The following is a 26,009-nucleotide window of genomic DNA, read 5'->3' as shown; positions in this document are numbered from 1 at the left end:
CCGGGAATGTTTAGACAGATCAAGGATTATTGTAAATCATGTGAACGTTGCATTGTTTCAAAGATGCCACAACCTGCCATAAGACCAGCAATGGGCCATTTGATAGCTAACAGACCGTTACAAATACTTGCAATTGACTTTACTGTTCTTGAACCAGCACACGGAAAAGAAAATGTATTAGTTATGACCGATATTTTTACAAAGTTTACTCGTGCAGTACCTACGAAAGATCAGAAAGCAGACACTGTTGCGAATGTATTGTTGACTGAATGGTTTAGTGTTTATGGAGTACCAGAACGTTTACACTCCGATCAAGGTCGGAACTTTGAATCTGATGTTATCTGTCAGCTTTGTAAACTGTACCAAATTAGTAGATCTCGAACTACACCTTATCATCCCGAAGGAAACGCACAATGTGAACGCTTTAATAGAACACTACACAATCTTCTGAAATCACTTTCTCCAGATAGGAAGAAACATTGGCCAAAGTATTTACCGGAATTAGTCTTTTCGTACAATGTGTCACGGAACTCAACAACAGGTTATAGTCCTTATTATTTATTGTTTGGTCGTAGTCCTAAATTGCCAATTGACTTTTTACTTGGAACAAATCAGACTGATGAAACTGATCAATCATTAGATGAATGGATTATTGCGCATCAGAATCGTTTACGATATGCTTACGAAAAAGCTGGGGAGCAGACAAAAGATCGTGCTGAATACCGCAAGACTAAACATGATGAGAAACGTTTCAATCCTGAAATTTGTGTCGATGACAAAGTTTATATTAGAAACCGTGGTGTACATGGAAGAAATAAGATACAAGACACTTGGAGCTCGACTGTTTATCGTGTAGTGCGTTTGTCAGAAAACACCGTCACTGTAGAACCAAATGATGGCGCTGGTGTTTCTAGGACTTTGAATCGTCGTGATGTCATGAAATGTAATATGCAACAAACTGTGGATGATAACAGCAGTGAATCAGACAGTTCAGATGATATGTTTATACCGAGACGAACAACTAGAACAACTGCCGGGAAACATACAAATCCAAATAGACTTCCAAATTCTGTGTTTTCTAAGTAAATGCATTGAGGACATTTGTTGTACATAGTTATGCCTTATTTTTGTGTGTCTCATTTTTGTCTCTAATTTTTGTGTCCTATTTTTGTGACCTATTTTTTGTGTTATTTATTATAATAGTAAAGGGAGTATGTGGATATAGATATTTGCATTATCGAGACGATTAATACTTAGCTGGGGAGTATGTGGACAAGTTCATTTATATACATATTATCTATTTGATATTATTCCCAATTTTGTACTTAGTTTATATCTATTATATCTATTTTACCCTATATTGTAATGATCTTACTATATTGAACATATTTTGTATTATATGGTTCAATGAATCCAAAATACTCTATTTGGGCTCTTTGATATTTACTCACCACTGGCTATTGGACAAACTATCTTACTTAATAGTTGTTTTATCTGGTTCTATCTAGTTAAACAGTTCACCTTTTGACTATATATATTGTACTTTTTTACTATATTGTCAATGCAGAATAAGAAACACCAGAAACAACACTAAGAGCCGTAGCCAGCATTATAAGGTATTTACATTTAAGGGTTTTTCAAATTAGTTTATGGTTAAATGTTTTTGACTTAAATATTTTATTTAGTTTCATTTACTTTGCTAATTGTATTTCAAACTTTATATATTCTTTTTACCTGTAATTAACTTTCAATGTTATATAGTATTTTATATAGTAGTATGGTCAACTTACTTTAGTGAACAGTTTTCATTTGCATTGATTAACAAATTGTTTACATTCAGAGTGGTCATTTAACTGTGTTTTGCATTAATATTTATTTGCAATTGTGTAATTAAACATAATATACATTATTTGCTACAAAATGATATATTCATATGCATTTATATGTAAAGTTGTATTTATTTGTCATTATCTGTATATTTCAGATCTGTCGTTGCCTTCTATTATATTTATTAAAATATATGAACATTCTGCATAATTTATCTGAGCCTTATTCCACCTGGTCACACTTGTAAGCAACACTCCTCTATCAAGAAAATCATGATACGGGAATATCGTATCAATTGGGAGATATATACACCGTATGCAGGTGCTGCTGGAATGTTGCTACTTAGAAATGGAAATTTCACAATTGGAAAGCTGAAATCATCTCTTTTGTCGTAAAGTTTTGTTTTCAATCGACCCCTCATAGTCAATTTCTAGATGTAAGTCAAGATATGAGGCCGACTTAACTGTGTCTGGTGTATCCTTTATCTCTATTTCAATGGGATATATGCGTTCAACATAGGCACGACATTTTGAATAATAACAATTAAGAAACAAGTCGACAAGAAGAGGGGCACATTTCGTTCCCATTGGAATGACGATAGTCTGTTGAAAAACACGTCCTCCGAACGTAACAAATATGATGGTCAATCAAGAAATGAAGCATCTTGATAATGTCAGTTTCAGGGATTTTTTTTTTGTTTGAATCAGACTGATTCTTTTCAAAGTAGGATTTATCCCTTCCTAAGACAAGATACTTGTATTTGATTTTAAACTTATTTTATTCATTAAGATATGAAAAGGATTGAGCAACAGGCACAGCCTATAAAAGCACCCTCCATATTACATGTTTAAAGTATAATTTAATTATAACAACTGTATTTAAAATAATGCAATATAGTGGAACATGCATGCTACTTATGAGCGCACACGAGCCAATATTTGTTTACAGTGTTACTTACTAAATGCAAAGTATATTTAATTATATAGGCAATTACTCATCATGTATTCAAGAACCTTGAAACATATAAATATCCTTTATAAGTCATTAGATATAAGGATATCTGTTATCCGAAATATTTATAAATAATTACATTTATAGTTCCTTTTTGTGTTATTGGTGTTGTTATGTACACTTTTTAGGCGTTTATATAATTTATTTTATTGTGTACATGTATCGTTATTTGTAACGATCCAGCGCCCTCGTGGGGAAAATCGTTGACTATTATTCAGACGTTTTATATATATATATATATATATACAACTCGTCTAAACATCAACCCAACAATGTTAGATCTGTAAATTTGCTTTCGCAAATTTTTGGTTCTTCCCTCGCCGGGATTCGAACCCATGCTACTGTGATATCGTGACACCAAATCGCCTGCACTGCAGCCGTCCCGCTAGACCACACGATATATATATATATATATATATATTATAAAGTCTCTGAATGATTGTATAATAATACACATTCCCTTACGTTTCGGCCATTGCAATTGTGTGTATTCCATGCTGTTTACTGTTTATATATAAAGTCTCTGTAAAACTATGTAAGACTTTGGCCGAAACATATGAGAATTTGTGTTATAGTTTTTATTATATATATGTCGTGTGGTCTAGCGGGACGGCTGCAGTGCAGGCGATTTGGTGTCACGATATCACAGTAGCATGGGTTCGAATCCCGGCTAGGGAAGAACCAAAAATTTGCGAAAGCAAATTTACAGATCTAACATTTTTGGGTTGATGCTTAGACGAGTTGTATATACATTATGTACACAGCCATGTATCACCATCATTGATGGCGATCCAATGGATACATCTGTTGTAGGGTTGTCACTGACTCAGACGTACTTATGAATAGAATTATTTTCTGTGACTGTATCTTACATTAATTTGTAGGATCCTTTACTATAGATAATTTAGCTGATCTGTAACAATAACATCTTCATGCCTTATATATCATGTTCTGTAGTACGCCGCTAGATCAAAACTGACGTGGAAAGGTAAAACATGGCCAGCGAAAGCTCTTTTTTTAGAGCCCATGTGGTCGTGTGGTCTAGCGGAACGGCTGCAGTGCAGGCGATTTTTTATATACAACTCTTCTAAACATCAACCCAACAATGTTAGATCTGTAAATTTACTTTCGCAAATTTTTGGTTCTTCCCTCGCCGGGATTCGAACCCATGCTACTGCGATATCGTGACACCAAATCGCCTGCACTGCAGCCGTCCCGCTGGACCACACGACCACCTGGGCTCTAAAAAAAAGAGCTTTCGCTGGCCATGTGTTACCTTTCCACGTCAGTGTTAATCTAGCGGCGTACTACAGTACATGATATATAAGGCATGAAGATGTTATTGTTACAGATCAGCTAAATTATCTATAGTAAAGGATCCCACAAATTAATGTAAGATACAGTCACAGAAAATAATTCTATTCATAAGTACGTCTGAGTCAGTGACAACCCTACAACAGATGTATCCATCGGATCGCCATCAATGATGGTGATACATGGCTGTGTACATAATGTATATACAACTCGTCTAAACATCAACCCAACAATGTTAGATCTGTAAATTTGCTTTCGCAAATATATATGGCTTGAAAGATGGATAAAATGAATTAATGTTAAAGTGGAGGAGAAAAAAATAAAAAATGAAACTAATTAAAATAAAAAGTAAGTAAGTTTCAAACAAAACGTTGAGTGTCACTGATATATTTATGAACAGCTTTGAAAATAGCTATATTCATATCATATGAAAATAATCTGTTTCCAAAAAGTAATAATTCAATATTTTTATCAACATTATCAGCAATGGAGTTAATGGAATCAAGAAGGATCTGTCTTACATCATTGTACTTAGGACAAATGGAAAAGAAATGTTTGTTATCCTCAACAGGGTGATTGCAGTTTGAACAAAAAGTTTTCTCGGATAAGAACTGATTAAACAGATGAGATTTTAGGTTGCTAGCATTATTTTTGAGTTGACAATGACTTATATTAAGTTTCCTTAACCAACTGTAACATTGAAAAGCAATATCAACTGTAACATTGAAAAGCAATTTTTCTAATGTGCTTTGTCTATGTACCGTTTTGTGCTTCTTTATTACATATTTGATTATTTTATATTGATTAAGATTGATAAAGATTATAACACAATACAATGCTGACTGCTTTTTTTTCTCAATTTTGGTTCTCAATGCTCTTCAACTTCGTACTTTATTTGGCCTTTTTAACTTTTTGGGATTTGAGCGTCACTGGTGAGTCTTATGTAGACGAAACGCACGTCTGGCGTATACTAAATTTAGTCTTGGTATCTATGATGAGTTTATTTACCCCTAATTTTTGACACTTTTACCTATTATGCCTGCTTGTTTTTTTCACACATAGTCGTCAATACAATGGAATGTGACTGTAATACAAGTGAAAGGTTAAGCAACTTTAACACCAGGTTTAATTCTCCATTTTCTACATAAGAAAATGCATTTACAAAGTTAATAATATGACAGTTTAATGTGTTTGAGCTTTCGATTTTGCCATTTAGTTAGGGACTTTCCGTTTTGAATTTTCCTTGGTGTTCAGTATTTTTGTCATTTTACTTTTTATATACAAATAAAGAGGGATAGATTTTTTTACTTACTGCATAGACGAAAAATAATAAACATACACCTCTCAACACAATTTTGCGTTAGTATTATCAGTGTTTGTTTCATTTGGAGATATTGCTCTTTATCTTTCTTAATTTAATTTTCAAATTATACGTGTTAATCTGCCAGGTATTTAGACATACACATTTACAGTTGTTTCTTGTTTAATTTGGTGACAGTAGGCTCTCGGAAGTCTCATTAATATTAAATAAATAGAGTTTGGCATACGGTATCATCACGTGTTTTAGTAGAGAAATTGTGTGATGACCTTAGATGTCGTTCTTTTTTATGTGGTATAAACAAATGTTCATCTTGGAAATAGTGTTTTGACGTACTTGCTTGTTAAAAAAAGAAGAAGATGTGGTATGATTGCCAATGAGAAGTATACTATCAAATACCCTTTTCGGGGTTCGATATCGTTTGAAAAAAAAATCCACAAACAGAGAATATATGGTTATGATGCTGAAAAGAATGTGCTCTTGTCCTAGTATTATTTTGATAGATGTAGCAAACATAAATTTGCTTGGATGATGATATTTTGGTAAACGTAAATTATTGCAGAAAAGCAGGTCGGTCTCCAGCATGTTTAAAGTTTTGCACAAAACCTGTATATGTTTATGGCCTTGGTATATATATTCACATTTTAGTATTGTGTTTCTGTTGTGTCGTTGTTCTCCTCTTATAATTGCTGTGTTCCCCTAAGTTTTAATTTTTTACCGTATTTTGTTTTGTGTCAATCGATTTATGAATTTTGAACAGCAGTATACTTCTGTTGCCTTTCTTCATTGTCAATAACATTAGAACACTATTTTTGTCTACCTTTTTTATCATCATTGAGTATCCTAATACAGTTTACACTTCCTTCAAAATTATCTTTGAAATATATACTGCTGAAATTCAATCAACTTAATTTAAGTAATGAACATAATTTTATAAGTGATATTTTTCAAATTACTGCAGACTTTAATAAGAAAGTCCATGTTTTCAATGCTCTTCAACTTTGTATTTGTTTTGCTTTTTAACTGTTTTGATCTGAGCGTCACTGATGAGTCTTATGTAGACGAAACGCGCGTCTGGCGTATTAATTTTTATCCTGGTACCTTTGATAACTATATTCTTTATAAAAAAAACATACACATATGCGTCACATAATGGTTTTATGCTATATTTGATTCAAGTGTTTATGATACTAAGTCTTTACACTTCATATATGTCAGTTTTTATTTGAACCTCAAATTTCATTTATTTATAAAACCTAATAGTTCATCTTTGTACAAAAAGATCGCATTTTCTTCCTTCATTTGGCAGTCCTTATAAATCTAAGACTACCTAGTAATCGTTTCTTTATAAATTCGTATTTTATTATTGTAAATGAATCTGGTATATAGTATAAACTTGAATCCACAAATCTAGCCATCAAATGAATGTTAACTGTCTTAACAACAATTGTATCGCCTGGAAAGTTGCCAGTTTTAAAAACTAACAGTAAATCAGTTTCCAACAAATAAAATCTACAAAAAAGTAACACATCTTTTAATATAATCAAACATACACAAGTGGTATTATACTGAAAACTTTGTGAAGCTTTACGATCTAGATGCACATCTTCTTTCGACAAACTCAGTTATATGTTAACGCTCTTTAGGATCGCCTTTTAACTTATAGCGTCACTGATTACTTTTGGTAGGATATATGAGTTACCAACTTATTGACAAAGGTAATATTGTTGTTCTAAAATCTGAGCATCTTATGTTGTCATTTTTTTCTGTGCTTACATTTTGAGTATAGACTGTACTATGAGCATAACATAACAAGAGTGGTGTTGACCGCTGTGTCCGAATTTTGACTCGTTTACCTTTTATTTATCATTCTTTTGCACAAACATTATTGTAATATAATTAAATTCTATTAATCAAGTTGAAGGTTCATCTAGTTATAAAACCAGATTCAATCCATCATTTTCTACATACGGAAATGTTAATTTGTACCAAGAGAGGAATATGACATTTTTTTTCCCGGATTTTGAATTCGGGCTTTCAGTTCATGACAGGTGTTATCTAATAGCTTGTTTCTATGTATGTTGCATTGTAGGTATGTTTCGTTGTTTTTCTCTTATAGTTGATGTGTTTCCTCCGGTTTGAGTTTGTAAGCCGGATTTGTTTTCTCTCAATAAGTTTATGAATTTTGAACAGCGGTATACTACTGTTGACTTTATTTGATTTTGTAATCTGACAAGAGACTGAACTTTTCATTAAGTACAGTATTTGCATTATTTCACGTTTGAACACATATTGACTGATAATTTGGAATAATACAAAACATGTATGAATAAATTCTACAATTGATGGCATATATAGCCTGTTTCTCAAATAGGAAGTATCTGGTTTGATGAATTCAAAGTTTCTGAAATCAGTACGGTCTGGTGTCAATATAATTATCAAAGGTACCAGGATTATAAATTTTAGTACGCCAGACGTGCGTTTCGTCTACATAAGACTCATCAGTGACGCTCATATCAAAATATTTATAAAGCCAAACAAGTAAAAGTTGAAGAGCATTGAGGATCCAAAATTCCAAAAAAATTGAGCCAAATACGGCTAAGGTAATCTATGCCTGATACAAGAAAATCCTTAGTTTTTCGAAAAACTCAAAGTTTTGTAAACAGGAAATTTATAAAAATTACCACATTATTGATATTCATGTCAACACCGAAGTGTTGACTACTGGGCTGGTGATACCCTCGGGGACGAAACGTCCACCAGCAGTGGCATCGACCCAGTGGTGTAAATAGTTATCAAAGGTACCAGGATTATAAATTTTAGTACGCCAGACGCGCGTTTCGTCTACATAAGACTCATCAGTGACGATAAGTCGTGAATATATTCAACAGAGACGACTAAACAAAAGGCTGCAAATTTTACCGTCAAAATCTCACTTTTAAAAAATGGATCGGTTTTCTTTTCTTTAAAGTGTATATGTACTTATTTGCTCCAAGTTTTTATTTCCATTCAATTCAAATGAGCTTTGAAGTGTAGCAGATATATCTTAGAATGACAAAATAAGACGATTATCGTCAGATATAATACATTTTGAGATGAATTTCTACATTCGAAAATCCTGTACCAAGTCAGGACTATGACAGTTCTTGTCCATTCGTTTTTTATGTGTTTGTTATTTGATTTTGCCATGTGATTATGGACTTTTTTTATAAGATTTTCCTCTAAGTTCAGTTTTTTTGTGAATTTACTTTTTTCTTAATATTTCATTTTTTTATTAAACACATCGCATGCTATGAAACCTAGTTGTAGTTTGATTACAAAAGAACGATTTTTCAAGTATTTCTGTTCGCAATAATAGTTGGACAATTTGTACATTTGTTTTGGAATAATACAAAAATATTGATTGCGTAAACCTGTCTGTCTGTCGGTCTGTCAGTCTGTTTCCACTCATTTTTTACGTACAGTGTAAATAAAGGGAACGGAAATATTAAAGTGCCACAAAAAAAAAACGACAATTCAACACACACAGAAACGAACTATAAGATAACAATTACCATTTTCCTAAATTGGAACAGGACATTTTAAGAAAAGAAATGGGTGGTTACATTTGAATGATTATTAAATAAAAAGACGATACAGATATCACAAAACTGCATCCACTGGAATGGGAATATCTGCCTGTTATTCCATCGTTACTGGTTTTTTTTCTCGATTTAATGTCCTTCAACTTAACATATTTATTTGAAAAATTCACAATCTAGATAATTTTGTATGAAACATATTTCACTTACATAAAACGTGTGTCATTACAGCCAAAGAAAGAGTCCTCCGCTGTAAAAGCTGAATTTATCTGAAATTAATCGAATATTTGTACACTGTGTATTTGAACTGAAAGGATGATCAGTCAATTATATAAATACAGTATATTTCCAAAAAGTTCCAAGTAAACTAGGAGTATACATAACATTCGTAGTTTAACAGACAAAAACGATTTAAATGATTATACATGAAACGATGATCAAATATTTTATTTTTTATAAATAAGTTGATAAACACATAATGATTGCATTTATTCATTCAGTATTGTCTACTAGTTTACAATTTGCTCAAGAATTAATTCTTTGTTATTGGAACAAAAAGTTTTACAAAACCTATTTTGTTAAAATTTTACTTTAAGTGTTTATTGAGCTGCTAAACATTACCTGCTTTAAAGGGGCACTAGCTACGAAATATATAAAAAAATCTATATGATGGTTTTTTTTTCAATCATCAATGAAAGTGAAATAGTGAAATAATAGTTTGCTTTTATCAGCTAAAATGATTCAATTTTGTCAAATTAAGGTATTAAACATTGATAATGAATTATTCACTTGCAAGTGATACCATGTCCGATAAATTGTTTATTTTATACTTTTTGTTTTGAAAAAAATATTTCACATTGTTATAAATAAAATATGAGCATTTGAGTCAAACCGGTGAACATTAATTTGGAAGCTAGTGCCCCTTTAAATATTTATTGGTAAATTACCTCTTGACAAATACTGAGATTCAAAGAATCTGTATCAAAACTTTGGGACACTGAGCCATTAAAACTCATCTTGATTTGGATCATTACTGTAAACAAAACAAACACCAAATGAATAAATCATTATCATTAATTTGTTATGTCTGTTTGGGTATGCTCATATACTTTTGTCAGTATAACTATATGCAACTATCATAAAAGTGAGCGGTTTAGTAAGCTACTAACTAGAAATAACACATCATCTCCTAGGTTTATTTTTCGACTTATGGTAATATAGACCTATAGTTTTTAATGTCTTTGTCATTTGGTCATTTTGACAAACTAATCAGAATCTCTTCCATTAATCTATTATTACAAACCGTGTCTACCTATACAAACTGAAATTGACAGATTTTTTATATTGAGGTCAATGTTCATCTTCAGACATTATATCACCTCTTTCGGACATAATGTTTGAATGAAGTAAAAGCTATCATTATCTAATTCAACAAACCTGTTTTCAATATACTCTCCTTGAGAAGAAGTGTATAAAAAAAGACTGCAATTCTTTTGACAGCTTACGATTTTCAACTTGGTTGTTTCATGTAAGTTTTATATTGACGACACTATAATACTTCAATGGTGGCATCAAGTTTTTCAGCCGTAATAAGGTAGAACGTGTATAAAAGAGAGATGCAGAATCCGAAAATTTTATTTTGCGAAATGAATAGCGATTTAATTACTGACTTTATTCACGAAAGTTTTATGAGCTGTATTTTCCTAATGATTTATTTTATATTGTTCTATATTTTTCAATAAAGTCATTTCTAAAGGTTTTAAAAAGTATAATGAGAGAAGCTCGATGCCAATAATTAAAAGGGTTGATGTCACACAAGTACGAGTAAGCATTTTGTCATTCATATTTATTGTGTTTCCTTTACATGCATTATTGAATAATGTATGTAAAATATATATGCTATTTCATACAGATTTCTTACGGTTTAATCAAGTATCTTACCGTAGTCTGACTTGTCTGAATCTGAAAAATCAATAGAAATTAATAGATATGTAACATATGCAGTTGTATCATCAGTAGTATATTACTTCCTTTATCGTATAGTAATATCATTTTATAGTGTCGGTAACAATGATTTTCAATTTACTATCAATGTTTATATATATAAATAAACATATATACTGCTACTCCAAGCATTTGTCTACACTTTTTGGTGGTCTTGTATGATTTTTCAGTTGTTTTTAAAATATACTCTTATGATATGCTGGTCGTTATATAGTTCTATATAGTTTTACTCATCATTGTTTTATTGTGGTTGTACTTATTTATACCATTGTTCTTTTTTTCTGTCTCATATCATTACATGTTTTTTCACACTTAACTGAGAAATACCTCAAGAGGAAAAGTTTTCTGAAGAGGACAGTAAGGAATCGTTATTTATGTTACTGTTCCTAAAAAAACCAAAAACAAAAACCCCAAAGGCTGTTACATAGCACTTTCGATCTATCATATTTCAGGAAGTTAAAACATACGGAATAAAAAAGATTTCATTTTTCAAATTTTATAAGCATGTAGCCATACTAAATAGAAAACCAGAAAATGTAATAACCAAGACTGATGATCGGCAATTTTCCTTGTATTTGAACAACACCTTGGTATGAAAGGACAACATACCAAATACTATACCAATTATCTTAAACTACTTCTTGAACGCATACTTACATATATAAATGACACTTATAACGGGGAAAACTGCTACAACTATCAGGAATAGTCCTAAAATACACATTACTACATTATTTGTCTTGTTTCTTTGGTGTGTTCCTTGATCTTCTTTGACAGCTAAATTTGACCTTGGTATATTTATCTGGGTTCCATCAAGTATATTCGTTGATGGTGTCTGAAACAATCAAATGCAGATAAATACAAATACCACCAAAAACACCGGAGAAAGACTTTAAATTATCAAGCATCAAAAGTTGTATATCTTAACTACGTAAGTTGCTCTGTAATACTTCATGTGTTTGGCTATTTCCATGTCATCATATAAAGGGGCTGCAAATAAAGCGTTTCGCAAGCATAGCAATTATCAAGTGTTGTTTCATTTCCTATCATATATAGTTTATACAACTGCTGGTGGAGTGATAATAAATTTCTTTAAATTCTGTGCTATTTTTCACATTTCTTGAGCGTTGTAAGTAAAATATTTCTCCTGACCAGTGAAATATCTGTTTTTACCAAATGATTGATTGGTCGAAATTTAGTGATGACGTTAAATTTTTCTTGATTTCTTCTGAATTTCCTATTATGATATCCTGAAAAAAGGTGACCAGCTTAATAACGTTGCGTATAAAGTATAAGAACACAACTGTCTGCAACTCTTTAAAAAGGAATGATAAAAATCATTAAAGAAAAAGAGTCAAAACTTTATTCCATGTATTACGATATTTCTCCACTCTCAACAGTTCTGATTATTAAAAAAAAAATTCGGCAAGCCTCGCGCTTTAAATGCTAAAATTTATTATGATACTTTTGATACAATTCCAACACAATGTTGACCTCAATATTGATTTGGTTATTCTTGATATGTCATATTTTGTCATATATAGCTTCTTAGTTATTCAAGTATTTAGACATCTCTGGATTTCAATTTTATGGTTTTAGATTTTTTATTATAGATTTGTTACAATTATTCTATAAAAGTATAATGAAAATGAAAGCACGAGTTATACCTGGTGACGTGGTGAATACGTCCGCGACGGCCTATTGCTTCGTATTCGTAAAGACCATTTCTGTATTGATTCTTTTACCTGGAATGCAAAAAATAGGAAATTTGCTAATTTGATTAATTCAGAATGTATTTCACACACTTAGATTATAAAAGATATTATTGATTATAAGTAGCAAGAGGTACACACTACAGTTTATATTTACCACACTGTAATCATTTCGTCTTGTCTAAAACAAAATGGTTTTCGAATTGATTACTGTGTAAATTTAAGAATAATAGAAGACGAGGCATTTACGTCAACGAGAAAGCATGGGTTCGACTATATAAAACATCAGTCCAATGACACGAACAACCGCATCCAAAAGACTAGTGGAGAGGTAGACTTAGCATTTTCAACAAAAGGATAAAGAGAAACTCATTAAATTGTTCTTGACTTGCGACAAGTATTAGCCAAGGACCCCATTTGGTCAAAATGATTATTTGACAATGACCCGTCTCTCTCAATTTAAAAAAAAAATATGTTAAATAGTTATTATCTGCTGTTGTGTTTTTTTATTTTGGTCGGGTTGTTGTCTCTTTGACACATTCCCCATTTCCATTCTCAATTTTATTACAATGTATAAATCAGTAAAGTCGTGATATTTCATAATTTCAACATGCATTTGACTAATATTATTCAAAGATCAATAAATATACTTCTGAAAACGACAATGGTTTACATAAAATCACCTTATTCTTATATGTATTGAAAGTATTCACCTACTTGTTGAAATCGTTGAGTAAATGAAGATTTTCTTGAAAGTAAGTCTTTTGCCCACTTTGGCATTTCGAAATCAGTTTCATCATTTTCTGTGCTCCTATAACAACGCTTGTTTTCTTGAATATGGTTCACATTTGTAGGAATGGAACCTCTAGAAGGACTATTTTGACAACTATGAGTTTCGTTCACATGAGAAGTTGGAATCCTATCCACATCGTATGTATTGTCATTGTCTTTCGGACTATATTGAAAAGGATATTGGAGTTTGTCATCTGCTTCATATTGTATAAGTTGGGTTGGATGAGCCCCTATTGGGTTGTAATTCAGTCTTTCTCCCTGATCGTCAGAATGTATCGTCGTTCTGTAGTTATCCAGTCCTGATGCATGATTTATTTTCTTCTGTGTTAGTTTAAAATCAGGATTAAACTCAACCTTCGAAACAAAACGTCCAGGATTGTCAGTACTTTCATCTCGTAATAAAACCTGTCCATTTGGTCTGTCATTTTCAAAAGAAAATGCTGTATATGGTTTATCTGAATAATCTGGTCTAAGCTGTTCACTCGCTGTTATGAATGAAATGTTTTCTTTATCGTTAACTTCTGGTGTGTTCATATTATGTGCTCTGTGATCTTTGTAGGTTCTGTCGAACACTTTCTCCAGTGACGAATTATTCCATTGTACGTTTCTTCTAAACTTTCCTGAAGTTCTAAGCTGATACTTATTAGAGCTAGTAATATAGCGTGGATGGTGAATTCTATACACATTGCTTCGCGATTTCATATAATTGTAATCCATATTCTATGAAAGCATGCCTCGCGGATGGAAAGCTTTGTATCTAGTTCTGTGATTTTGGTTAATTACACTTTGATATCATATGGAAGCATGCATCACGGAAATAAATAAAAGCAAATGTTTGAATTGCAAATTTTACTAAACACAATCATTGCGTTAGGCAGACATAAAAGAACTATCAACTGGAAAATAATTAAATGTAAAATACCGTGTATTGTTTTTGATCATATGAATACATCCATTGACCCATAAATAGCGTAAAAAGTACTCCTTTCACTTAAATCTTGTAAATGGGTGCTTATAAATCGATTGTTTGCTTTAAAGAATTAAGTAATCGAATCAGAGTAAACGACAGTATATGTAAATACTGGAAGTAATATACTATAGTCATCTTCATTAGTTGTGGGTACATGACAATAAACATGTGTCCAAATCGCTTTTTCGGAACATCAATCTTATTTTTGTAGCTCATTGATTTTAGGAATGTATGTAGAAATGTTAGGAGATATTTGACCAACATGACGGAAAAAGAAACGTCATTTCCACCTACGGCAAACTTTACGCGAGGAAGTCGTTACCTTGGTTTCTTATTAAAATCTTTGATTAATCCATACTGGTATTATTTTCAGTAGGTTTCTCTATATATGAATTGGATTTTGAATAAAAAAGCATATTCACCTGATTATCAACTGGACGATTTAGACATGTATGTTGTAAATCCTGTGAGTACCTGACTACTGAGCCTATGACATACTCGGGGACCAACAACACAACATTAAAGTTATCGAGCCAGTAGTTGTATGAAGTTAAATAACAAAATACCGCACTCCAAGAAAATTTCAACACGAATATAACTCCCTTAACAAATGTCAAAATCACAAGCTCAAATACACCAAATGAATGAAAAACAACTGTCACATTCCTGACTTTGAACTGGCAGTAGTTGTTAATAACTAGTTATTAATTTTGCTCGTCTCGAGAGCTTTTCCTGGTTTACTTTCATTAAGAAAGCTCGAATCTAAACATTTGCAAAAGCAAAATGAGGTTGTTGGGTTTGATAAATGTTTTTTGTGCTTCTATTTTACATTTGTTTGTTTTTATGGTGATTAAGATATTAACCAAATGTTGACTGATGTACCCCTATTTTTGACATTTTATGCCTATTGTGTGTGGGTTTTTTTTGTTCACGCATTGTTGTCAATAAAATGGAATTTGTGCGACTGTCATACAAGTGAGAGGTTTAGCTAGCTATAAAACCAGATTCAATCCCCCATGCTACACTAGAAAATACCAGTACTAAATCAGGAATATTAAATCTATTATCCATTCCTTTGGTGTCTTAAAGCTTTTGATTATGCCATTTGATAGAACTTATTTTTGTGATTATACTTTTTTCTATCACACAATTCTGTATCATATAAAACATGCATAATTGTCTTGCTTAACACAAACCTGACACATCTTATATTATATACAAATAGGGCAGATATTTTAGAAGAGGGACGAAAGATACCAGAGGGACAGTCAAACTCATAAATCGAAAATAAACTGACAACGCCATGGCTAAAAATGAAATAGACAAACAGACAAACAAAAGTACACATGACACAACATAGAAAACAAAAGAATAAGCAACACGAACCCCCCCCCCCCCCCCCCCCAAAAAAAAAAAATAGGGGTGATATCAGGTGCTCCGGAAGGGTAGGCAGATCCTGTTCCACATGTGGCATCCGTCGTGTTAGGTACTGGCATGAAAATACGGATTTTTTGTTATATTAAAATTTGCTGTTACAAATTGTTAGAAATTATTAAGGAATGTGTCTCCCTCATGCAAAACACTGATTCCTTTCAAGGATTTGGCTACATTTTTTTACCTTTTGGATTATTGCTCTCCATCTTTTATATAAGCTTTGGATTTCAAATAGTTCGGCCAAGAGCATCACTCAAAAGACATGTATTGTCGAAGTGCGCATCTGGTGCAGGAAAATTGATACCGTTTATGTTATTATATCAAATCCGGTAAATAGTCTAATTCGGTAGGTCACTTTAATGAAAGGGAAGGGGGCTGTAGTTACGGCGTAAGAAAAATATCCGATATCATCTGTGAAACGGTTATTCCATAACGGTCAACCAACTCGTGATGGCGTCCGTAAAATTTACGAAGGGAAGATTTCAACTTTACCATTTGAAACTATTGTTCAATAGCTTCCTTGTGAGCAGAAACCCTCTATCAAGAAAACCATGATAGGGAATACAAGCACGGGAATATCGTATCAATTGGTAGATGTATACCCCGTATGCAGGTGCTGCTGGAATGTTGCTACTTAAAAATGGAAAGTTCACAATTGCAAAGCTAAAATCATCGCTTTTATTATTATATTTGTTATTCTCGTGGTGTTTTGTCTGTTGCTTGGTTCGTTTCTGTGTGCTGTTGCGTTTCGGTGTTGTGTCGTTGTTCTCTTATATTTAATGCGTTTCCCTCGGTTTTAGTTTGTTACCCCGATTTTGTTTTTTGTCCATGGATTTATGAGTTTTGAACAGCGGTATACTACTGTTGCCTTTATTTGTCGTAAAGTTTAGTTTTCAACCAACCCTCATTGTCAATTTCTAGATATATGGCCGACTTAACTGTATCTGTTGTATTCTTTATCTCTAGTTCGATGGAATAGATGCGGTACTAAATTATAATCCTGGTACCTTTGATAACTAATTCCACATAGTCACCAAATTTTAAATTATTTAGTGAGAGAACATCCTCTTTATAGCGGAATGTAAAGTTAAAGGATTTTGCTAACTACTTATCTTTCTTCCCAAGAAGTTCCTGTATGACGTCAACTATATAATAATGAAGAAAAAAGTCGGCAAGAAAAGGGGCACCATTGGAATGCCGACAGTCAGTTGAAAACACGTCCTCCGAATGTAAAAAAGATGTTGTCAATTAAGAAATCAAGCATCTTGATGGTTTCAGTTTCAATAAGAATATTTATCATTCCATCAAGGGCCCCTGATGGGCAGCATAACATGTACAATAATACAATACATCATGATTTGTAATAGAAAATCATTTTTATATAATAAAATGAAACATTACAAAAAGTTCATACAGATGGTATTATCTTCATTCTATAAAAATCATATACATTTAATTCCAGGCAGGATCAGAACCATACAATCATTACAATTATCATTATTACATACACTAATTAACATTTGGTCTAACATCTAGACATGTAATAATATAGCTCCCTAAATATTTAAGTACAGACAAATTTTCATTAGTAAATAACCAAACAATTTTTGTCTCATTTGAAAGATGTATAAAATTAGGACAAATACAGTTTATCTCCTTGAAAAATATCTCCCTATCAGTTTTGTATGCTGGACAACTAGTTATAAAATGTTGTTAATCTTCAACCAGATTTAGAGTACATTTCTTACAAAGTATCTAATTTACTACTCTGTGTATCTGTTCTTTTTGTGTTCCAAAATTTTACAAAACTATTACAAAGTTTTGGCTTAACTGACTTGATAAAAAAGTTGAGCTTCACCTCCAAATTATGAATATTCAGCTTTTTAAAAATGAAATGTATGAATGAATACCAGCATTCAATATTATTATTAAACATGTTTTTGTTACACATATATAGGTATCATACAGTTTCAATATATTTTTGTTTGAATCAGAGTGATACTTGTTTCCTACGTTGGCCGTTCTTTTTTATGAAACAAAGTAATACCAACTCTTTTAATTTGTCTTTTAGTTTGGAATATGAAATACCTGTGTAAAGTTTAGAAAAACCAAATGTTTTAATACTTTTGCAAGATGACAGAGAGTTAGATTGTATGTACTCCAAAAGATCTTAAGATTTGTTTAGTATCCACATCTGATTCACGTCACCTCTAGAATAGGCGGTTTCACAATAACTTTGAAGCCCGACTTTAATTGCTAATCAAATAGATGTTAATAATTTAGAAAGAGGGAGACCCAGCAATATACCGTTTGTTTGTAAGGACACTTATGTAGTTTAGGTATCCACTACAGTGATGGAATATAGATATTTTTAAATATTGTTTTGATATAAAATGTGGCAGAATTATATGCAATACATGTAAAAACGAAGGACATCATACTTTATACGAGATATCTTTCAACAGACTGAAAATAGATTTGTCACGATTGCAGGCAGTACTAATATAAAAGTCATTTTTTGCATGGTGCCAGAGTCCTTTTCTATACATATATATATATATATATATATTAACGTTTGTTTTTGTAGTAGTTCAGTGTTCTGTTGTTCCATTGTTTTCCTCTTATAGTTGATGTGTTTTCCTCAGTTCTGATTTGTTTTTGTAGTAGTTCAGTGTTCTGTTGTTCCATTGTTTTCCTCTTATAGTTGATGTGTTTTCCTCAGTTCTGATTTGTTTTTGTTCAGTGTTCTGTTGTTCCATTGTTTTCCTCTTATAGTTGATGTGTTTTCCTCGGTTCTGATTTGTTTTTGGTTCATCGATTTAAGACTTTTGAACAGCGGTTAACTACTGTTGCCTTTATTCACCTGATGCTAGATTGCTCATAATTGTAGACAGTATTGAACACACTGAGAACTTTTTATGATGATAGATATCTTATGATTACAGACATTTTTATATGCATTATTGTAAAATGTTGTTGATTATATGCATCAACTATCAACTATTTACACCACTAGGTCGATAGCACTGCTGGTAGACGTTTCGTCCCCGAAGGTATCACCAGCCCAGTAATTAGCACTTCGGTGTTGACATGAATATCAATTATAATAATTATGGTTATTTTAATATTTTTATAAATTTTCTGCTTATAAAAGTATGAATAAATCGAAATACTAAGAATTTTCTTATCCAATATATATATATATATCACCGTAGTTGTATTTTTGACACAATTTATTGGAATTTTGGGTCTTCCATGCTCTTCAACTTTGTACTTGTTTGGCTTTCTAACTATTTTGATCTGGGCGTCACTGATGAGTCTTATGAAGACGAAACGCGCGTCTGGCGTAACAAGTTATAAACGTGGTACCTTGAGAACTATTGACTTTATCATTTGTGTTATATTTGTGTTACAGTTAGTTATTTTTGTGTATACTTTTTGTTTCAATAGAACAAACAATTATAATTTAGGATCTTATGATCATAATTCAGAAAAAGTAAAGTCACAAAAAAACTGAACGTCGAGGAAAATTAAAAAGGTAAGTACCTAATAACATGGCATTATCAAAAGCTCAAACGCCTCAAACGAATGGATAACAACCGTTATATTCCTGACTTGGTACAGGCATTTTCTTATGAAGAAAACGGTGTATTAAACCTGGTTTTATAGCTAGCTAAACCTATCACTTGTATGACAGTCGCATTAAATTCCATTGACAACGATGTGTGAAAAATAGGGGCGCAGCAGTCAACATTGTGTTATTATCTTAATAACTATAAAAACAAATAAATAAGTAATGAAGAAGAGCAAAAAGGCATATAGACAAAGCACATTTTCTTATTTTTTTTATACATTAGCAAAAAGAAAAAGACAAGAGTACAAAATGTTTAACCATACCATAATAAAACAATGGCGGGTTTATAATTACAGAGGGGTCAGCCACGACATATGTATCAAAGAAACACACAAAGGCATATACACAAAGAACATTAGCAAAAATGAAAGACAAGAATACAAAAATTATCATAGAACAATAACACAATGACGGGATGTATAAGTAAACACACTAAACAATAAAAGTGATATTCATAAAGACATTCAAAAGAATACTTTCACATGTTATTGATATGATAAACAACGTCATATATATCAAACACACTAAACAATAAAAGTGATATTCATAAAGACATTCAAAAGAATACTTTCACATGTTATTGAGATGATAAACAACGTCGGTACCCAGAATCAAGACTTCAATACCATCGTGTATTGGTTGTTTCACTCTTGTTGCAACTAATCAAAATCAAAAAAAAATTGATTCGAATTTGCTTTACACAAGGTCCACGTTTTTTCTAAATTTTGCCACGTTGTAATTGTCTTATCAAAGCTTGAAATATAACAGAAAATCAGGAGAAACAAGAAAAACCAAACGGACAGTATATGAGGGTTGTTTCAGATCAAATACAAGGACAGATGAAATGTTCAAGCCGACGTAAGGTCTCGATACCAGTCGATGTAGACTTCCTACGATTCCTTTTCTTTCTTACTGTATACGGATTGCCCTTTCTCTGAAGATTTCAGTATAATGGTAATCTCTTAGTTATTGAAGTTAAATTTTTAAAAGGGCAAAATTGAAAAATAAAATAAAAATTATGATGGAACAAGTGGCAAGCCTACAGTCGTTGAACCATTAACATACTAAATAGGGTGCAAATTACATCGTCTGATCGAGATCATATAACGTTTCATAGGCTTGATTATCTAGACATCTTTAAGAAAACTTGCACATGATAATACAGATAGCATACTAGATGCTCTATTTCTTTTACTGCGATAACACATGCTGAAAATATGATAGATTCGATTACCGTGTATCAATATCAGATATAAAAATAACATCTAAGATATAAGAGTAAGCTGTAATCATTTCCTACAGTGCAGGTGTGGTATTCCTTAACGAGAGGTCGGTGTTGATATCATTTTTACAACTGCATCGTAAAGTAGTAGTCGAAGCACACGGAAGCATCTGTGAAAGTTAGGTAAGTAATTTTGTTTTATTTGTAGATATGCCCCCCTTATGAAGATATTACGTCACTATTAAGATGCATATACTTTCAATTTAAGTATCAGGAGTTATTATAAAAGATTACCACAATAATCCGTATATATGATAAAAAAGTAAAAACCTCACTATTTTTTTGTCATAGCTACGCTAGTTACAAGAGTCATGACAGAATCGTAATCTCAGTAAAAGTGTATCCTTGATCTGAATTCTAGTGTTCACTCAGACATAAACTAATAGAATTTAGTACAAGCAGGTCAAATTGTACTGTCCATGTCACTGAATTCTAACTCGAGACAAAATTACTAGGAACACCAATATAATAACTCAAAAGAATATTCTTCAGTCCCAAAATTTTCGGAGTGTGTATTTTAATAGACACCAATAAGATATATATTTTTTGGCGCCTGTACCAAATCAAAAATCTGGTCTTGGTAAGACTTGTTTGGTTGGTTTTGTTTGTATCATTTTAGTTCATTTATATGTTTTGCAGTTTTGTATGACGTCTATTTTCACTGAAAAAGCTCACATTTTTGTTTAAGGGCCAGCTGAAGCACGCCTTTGCATGCTTCGAGATGGCGGTTTTATCGCTGTGATGAAGACCCATTGATTGCCTTTGGCTGTGTTCTGCTCTTTGATTAGAATATTGTCTTTTTAACATTCTCCGTTTTCCTTCTCAATTTTATTGTAAGCTACGGAAGCCTTTTAGGGCCTTGCTAATGTACTTTTTACTATTTATATTGATACTACATTAAGACTATGTTTACCTTCTTAACTCTTGTTTTAACCGTATATATATATAAAATTGATGACTCAAAACAAGAGTTTCATTTTTCATCAAAATATGACCCTGTCCTTTTTTATATATATATAATGTATACATAGTTATGTATTATGCCACAAAATTGAGAATGGATCGAACATAACAGTCTGGATGTTTTACGTCACAAGATGAACTGTTTGATTGCTGCGAATTTGTTTTAAAAATTCAATAGTTTTCAAGTGTAGCCATTGGCGATAAAATCTGTCAATTATCCTATTGTGCAAACACCAAAGATAGAATAGATACAAATTTAGTTTGGTTATAAACACTTTCTGCTGTATCGCTCTAATCTTTTCTTACCCATAAGACAATTCATTTTTCATCCTAGCAACCTGGTGATTGTTTACCCTAAAAAAACTTCAAGAGATTTAAAATACATATGTATGGGATGCATAAATTCTATGGTAAGGATATATATTCAGAGAACTATGTAATACCCTTATAATCTCAATCAGAAATATAAGATATGAATACCATTAGCAATTAATATGTGAGGGTACCTGCGAAAGAACATGCTTTGTTTGAAACACTGATAAAGGCATGAAATAAAACTAAATCGACCGTTTATTCTTTTTTCTGTTTTGATCGTCGGCATACAAATGTTTCATTGTCTGATGTTCCTATCCGTTGATCGTTACATCGTGAATTGTGCATCTGCTGCAATATTTATCTTTGTGATGAATGCCAAAACTACGTTTACCCAGTCCTGTCATTCCTGATGATGAAATAAGTTGATATGTTTCTGTATTTCTGCAGTGAGATCTGTATTTTCGATAACACTATCATTGCTTAATTTTCCGTGGAAGTTAATGAATTATTTCATTTGATTGATGATAAACTTAGAAAAAACTTTAGGCAACATTATACAATTCAAAGTGAATGCAGCTGTGTATCTACAAATAGCAAACTGATCCATATATTCATATCCATAAAATTACCATTTTTTATATTAACCTATTTTATTTTTTCGCGTTATAATGGCTTAGAAATCCACGTTTGTGGTCTTCAGCGTAAAACAATTTCACAATACATTGTATATTATGTAGTAACATAGATACGTAATCCTTTAGAATAGAATAGATTATCAAAACCGAGCTATATCTGACATATACTATGTATACTTTAAAAGGTATTTTACAAAAATATCGAACTCCAAAAGAATTCTGTCAAAAGGGGGCTAAACCAAATGCTCGACTTTATCAACAAATCAAATCAAATCAATTGTATTTTTATTCTAAAACAAGTTGTTGTCATGATACGGGTTATGTTTGATGATATCGGATATGTTCCTTACGTCGTAACTACAATCCCTTTCCTTTTCATGAACGTGACCTACCGAATTAGACTATTTACCGGATTTGTAATCACATAAGCAACACAACGGGTGCCACATGTGGAGCAGGATCTGCTTACCCTTCCGGAGCACCTGAGATCACCCCTAGTTTTTGGTGGGGTTCGTGTTGTTTATTCTTTAGTTTTCTATGTTGTGTCATGTGTACTATTGTTTTTCTGTTTGTCTTTTTCATTTTTAGCCATGGCGTTGTCAGTTTGTTTTAGATTTACGAGTTTGACTGTCCCTTTGGTATCTTTCGTCCCTTTTTTATGATGGTATAACTCTTAAACCGTAAGTGGAGTGAATGTACTTGATTTTCATATGATGAAGACATAATCTTTCAATTAGTTTAATTGAGGTCTGGAGCTGGCATGTCAGTAACTGCTAGTATAGTTCTTTGTCAATTTGTATATCATTGTCAATCTTTTTACTTATTTTTGTTAAGGGGCCAGCTGCCGACCACCTCCAATTGGTTTTTTTTCCTGCTGCGTTGAAGACCCATTAGTGGCTTTCGGCTGCTGTATGCTCTTTGACATATTCCCCATTTCCTTTCTCAATTGTATAAGCAGCTCCTGTTTCTCACAACTGTTCGTCGGTTGCCACTGAAAAATTTATATAGCTAGTCAAAAAAGTTAGCAAAATACTTCTATGTGGAGAAAACCTACATGCCAGACTTAATTTTTATATTAATTAGTTGACCACTTTGTTGAAAGCATTTACCAAAAAAAAAATGAAAGAAAATTGAGAGCTTCGAGTAAAAACAATATACATTTTTTTACAGAATGAATGGATTTCCGTAGTTAAAAGATATAAGTTTCATTATACATAAATCAATTAAAAAATATTTACAATGAACATATTACCTTGAAGGAAATTGAATGAACACTTGTTTCAATTATTATCTTCAAAGTAGCAACAAATGCTTTTATGTTTATATCAGAATGTCATGATCAAAATGAATAATTTGATGGAATAACATGAATAAATAATGTGTATTATCACAAACAGATATTTTGTTTCCTTCAAACGAGATATTATCATTTCCGTATAAACATTTTTGAGTGTCGAACCTAGAAATAAACCTGTATCATAAGAATGCCAACTTAACTAAAAAGACAGTACGTGCAATGTCTAAGGAATGGTGAATCATTGCTAGAAATATTTAGAGTTCATGGAGTTAAGCTATTGAATGCGTTCATCGATCACCGAATAGGGAAAGTATAATTCATCAAACAAATGAAAATTGAAATAAAATGTTTTATGTAAACTCACGTATATATCTGATATATATATATATATTCATATGCGAAAGACGCTGCGTTTATGCGAACTCGAGATATTTGGCAAATAATTAAATTACCATATTTACCGTGGTCAATGCTCTGAATCCTTTGGTCAAGCAGGTTGTATAAAGATACAGCTTTCGTTTGACGGATTCCACAAATAAACAGCTTCGTGTAGTAACAAAATAAACTCACACAGGTTACTGCAACACAATCAAATACAATGTGATATCTAGTAACCAGACCGATAAAACGAAATACAGTTTAGATAAATAATATGATGCTTGGGTGTATTGGTCTCAATAGTTTGAAATTTCCAACTTAATATTAATCAAATATAAAACGGGACTAGCATGCCGTTCTAGTCATTGCAGGTTTCTTTTCTATGTCGCATCAATACGTTATGTCAAGGTGTTTGCATGTAATATTTTTAACTGAACGTTTAACACCAATACACCCAAGCATCATATTATTTATCTAAACTGTATTTCGTTTTATCGGTCTGGTTACTAGATATCACATTGTATTTGATTGTGTTGCAGTAACCTGTTTGAGTTTATTTTGTTACTACACGAAGCTGTTTATTTGTGGAATCAATACAGACTTAAGTAGAACCCCATCTGCATCTACATCGATTGATAAATATATCTTCCTATGTTTACGGAATTATAATAACAAATACCAAATATTTTTATCAAATGTATAAATATTTTTGCAATATAATAAACAAACAATGATACACCTCGTAAAAAAAATGCCTTTGAACTTGAAATAGTTGTGATACAAAATACGAATGCATGCAGTTCTATATTGGTTATCTGTTGTTTTGGTTCGAGACTCAATTCAGCTATTAATTTGGTTCATTTATTTGAAAACTCTTTCAGACTTAGGCGAATAAGAGCTTTGCCTATCGTAAAGACGCCCTTCTACTGCCTTAAACTGTATGTAGTATTTGTTTATATGCTTAATGACAATATCCACATGCCATTTTATTCACAGATGTCTTTATTTTTGATACACTGAAAATGTACCTTCAGTTCTACCAGTAAAAGGGTAGATATTGATATATTGACAGTTCTTGGATAATACTCATGATTTAGATAAAACTAATGAATTAAAATATCCTCCCTTGAAACATGTGGCAACCTTCGTCAGTTTAGAATGGTAACTGTAATGCAATAGAACATTATACAAAATCTGATTACGGTCAGATTTCATAGAGAACAATGTATAATGTGAAGACTTTAATAACACTTGCGTAATATTCTAAACATACTATTTGCATATCATTTAGTCTATTTCTATTTGTCTTTTTCTATTTGCGTACAAGTGTGTATTTATAGAAATACACGTCTAGATGTATATAAATATATTCTTACAAATATATATGGGTTTTGCTTATTGTTTGAAAGCATACGGTGACCTATAGTTCCTTCTTTGTTCTTTGTCATTTGGTCTCTGGTGGAGAGTTGTCTCATTTATAACTCATACCACATATTCTTATTTTTATAAGCATAAAAGATAACAACGCTCAATTCAGAAAAA

At 32.0% G+C, this 26,009-nt stretch overlaps 2 protein-coding genes across 2 annotated transcripts in view; one reads left to right on the top strand and one right to left on the bottom strand.

Moving 5' to 3' along the window:
* Positions 1 to 6,722: 6,722 nt before the first annotated feature.
* On the bottom strand, positions 6,723 to 14,301 carry LOC134711142 (uncharacterized). Its single transcript, XM_063571585.1, has 7 exons — positions 13,485 to 14,301; positions 12,723 to 12,800; positions 11,713 to 11,890; positions 10,993 to 11,013; positions 9,999 to 10,084; positions 9,262 to 9,320; positions 6,723 to 6,982 (listed from the first exon to the last, which is right to left on the bottom strand). The coding sequence occupies exons 1-7, from the start codon at positions 14,274 to 14,276 to the stop codon at positions 6,769 to 6,771; spliced, it is 1,428 nt and encodes a 475-aa protein (XP_063427655.1). The 5' UTR covers positions 14,277 to 14,301; the 3' UTR covers positions 6,723 to 6,768.
* Positions 14,302 to 20,887: 6,586 nt separating this feature from the next.
* LOC134712816 (uncharacterized) overlaps positions 20,888 to 26,009 on the top strand; it is a 55,054-nt gene continuing 49,932 nt past the window's right edge. Inside the window, exon 1 of the mRNA XM_063574727.1 lies at positions 20,888 to 21,002. The gene's annotated coding sequence lies outside the window, so the exon portion shown is untranslated. The remainder of the gene's footprint in view (positions 21,003 to 26,009) is intronic.

The sequence above is a fragment of the Mytilus trossulus genome, chromosome 3 (assembly GCF_036588685.1).
Source record: "Mytilus trossulus isolate FHL-02 chromosome 3, PNRI_Mtr1.1.1.hap1, whole genome shotgun sequence".
Lineage (NCBI taxonomy): Eukaryota > Metazoa > Mollusca > Bivalvia > Mytilida > Mytilidae > Mytilus > Mytilus trossulus.
The sequence above is the reverse complement of the archived record's forward strand: the minus strand, read 5'-3'. Positions and strand labels throughout refer to the sequence as shown.

Excerpts from the sequence above, each read along its gene's own strand:
- LOC134711142 (XM_063571585.1), bottom strand. The coding sequence starts at position 14,276 with ATGGATTACAATTATATGAAATCGCGAAGCAATGTGTATAGAATTCAC. Across the intron at positions 12,801-13,484 it reads TTACTCAACGATTTCAACAA|GTAAAAGAATCAATACAGAA; the intron begins GTAGGTGAATAC and ends TTTGCATTCCAG. Across the intron at positions 6,983-9,261 it reads TGTAATGACACACGTTTTAT|ATTTTATTTGTTGGAAACTG; the intron begins GTAAGTGAAATA and ends ACTTTTTTGTAG.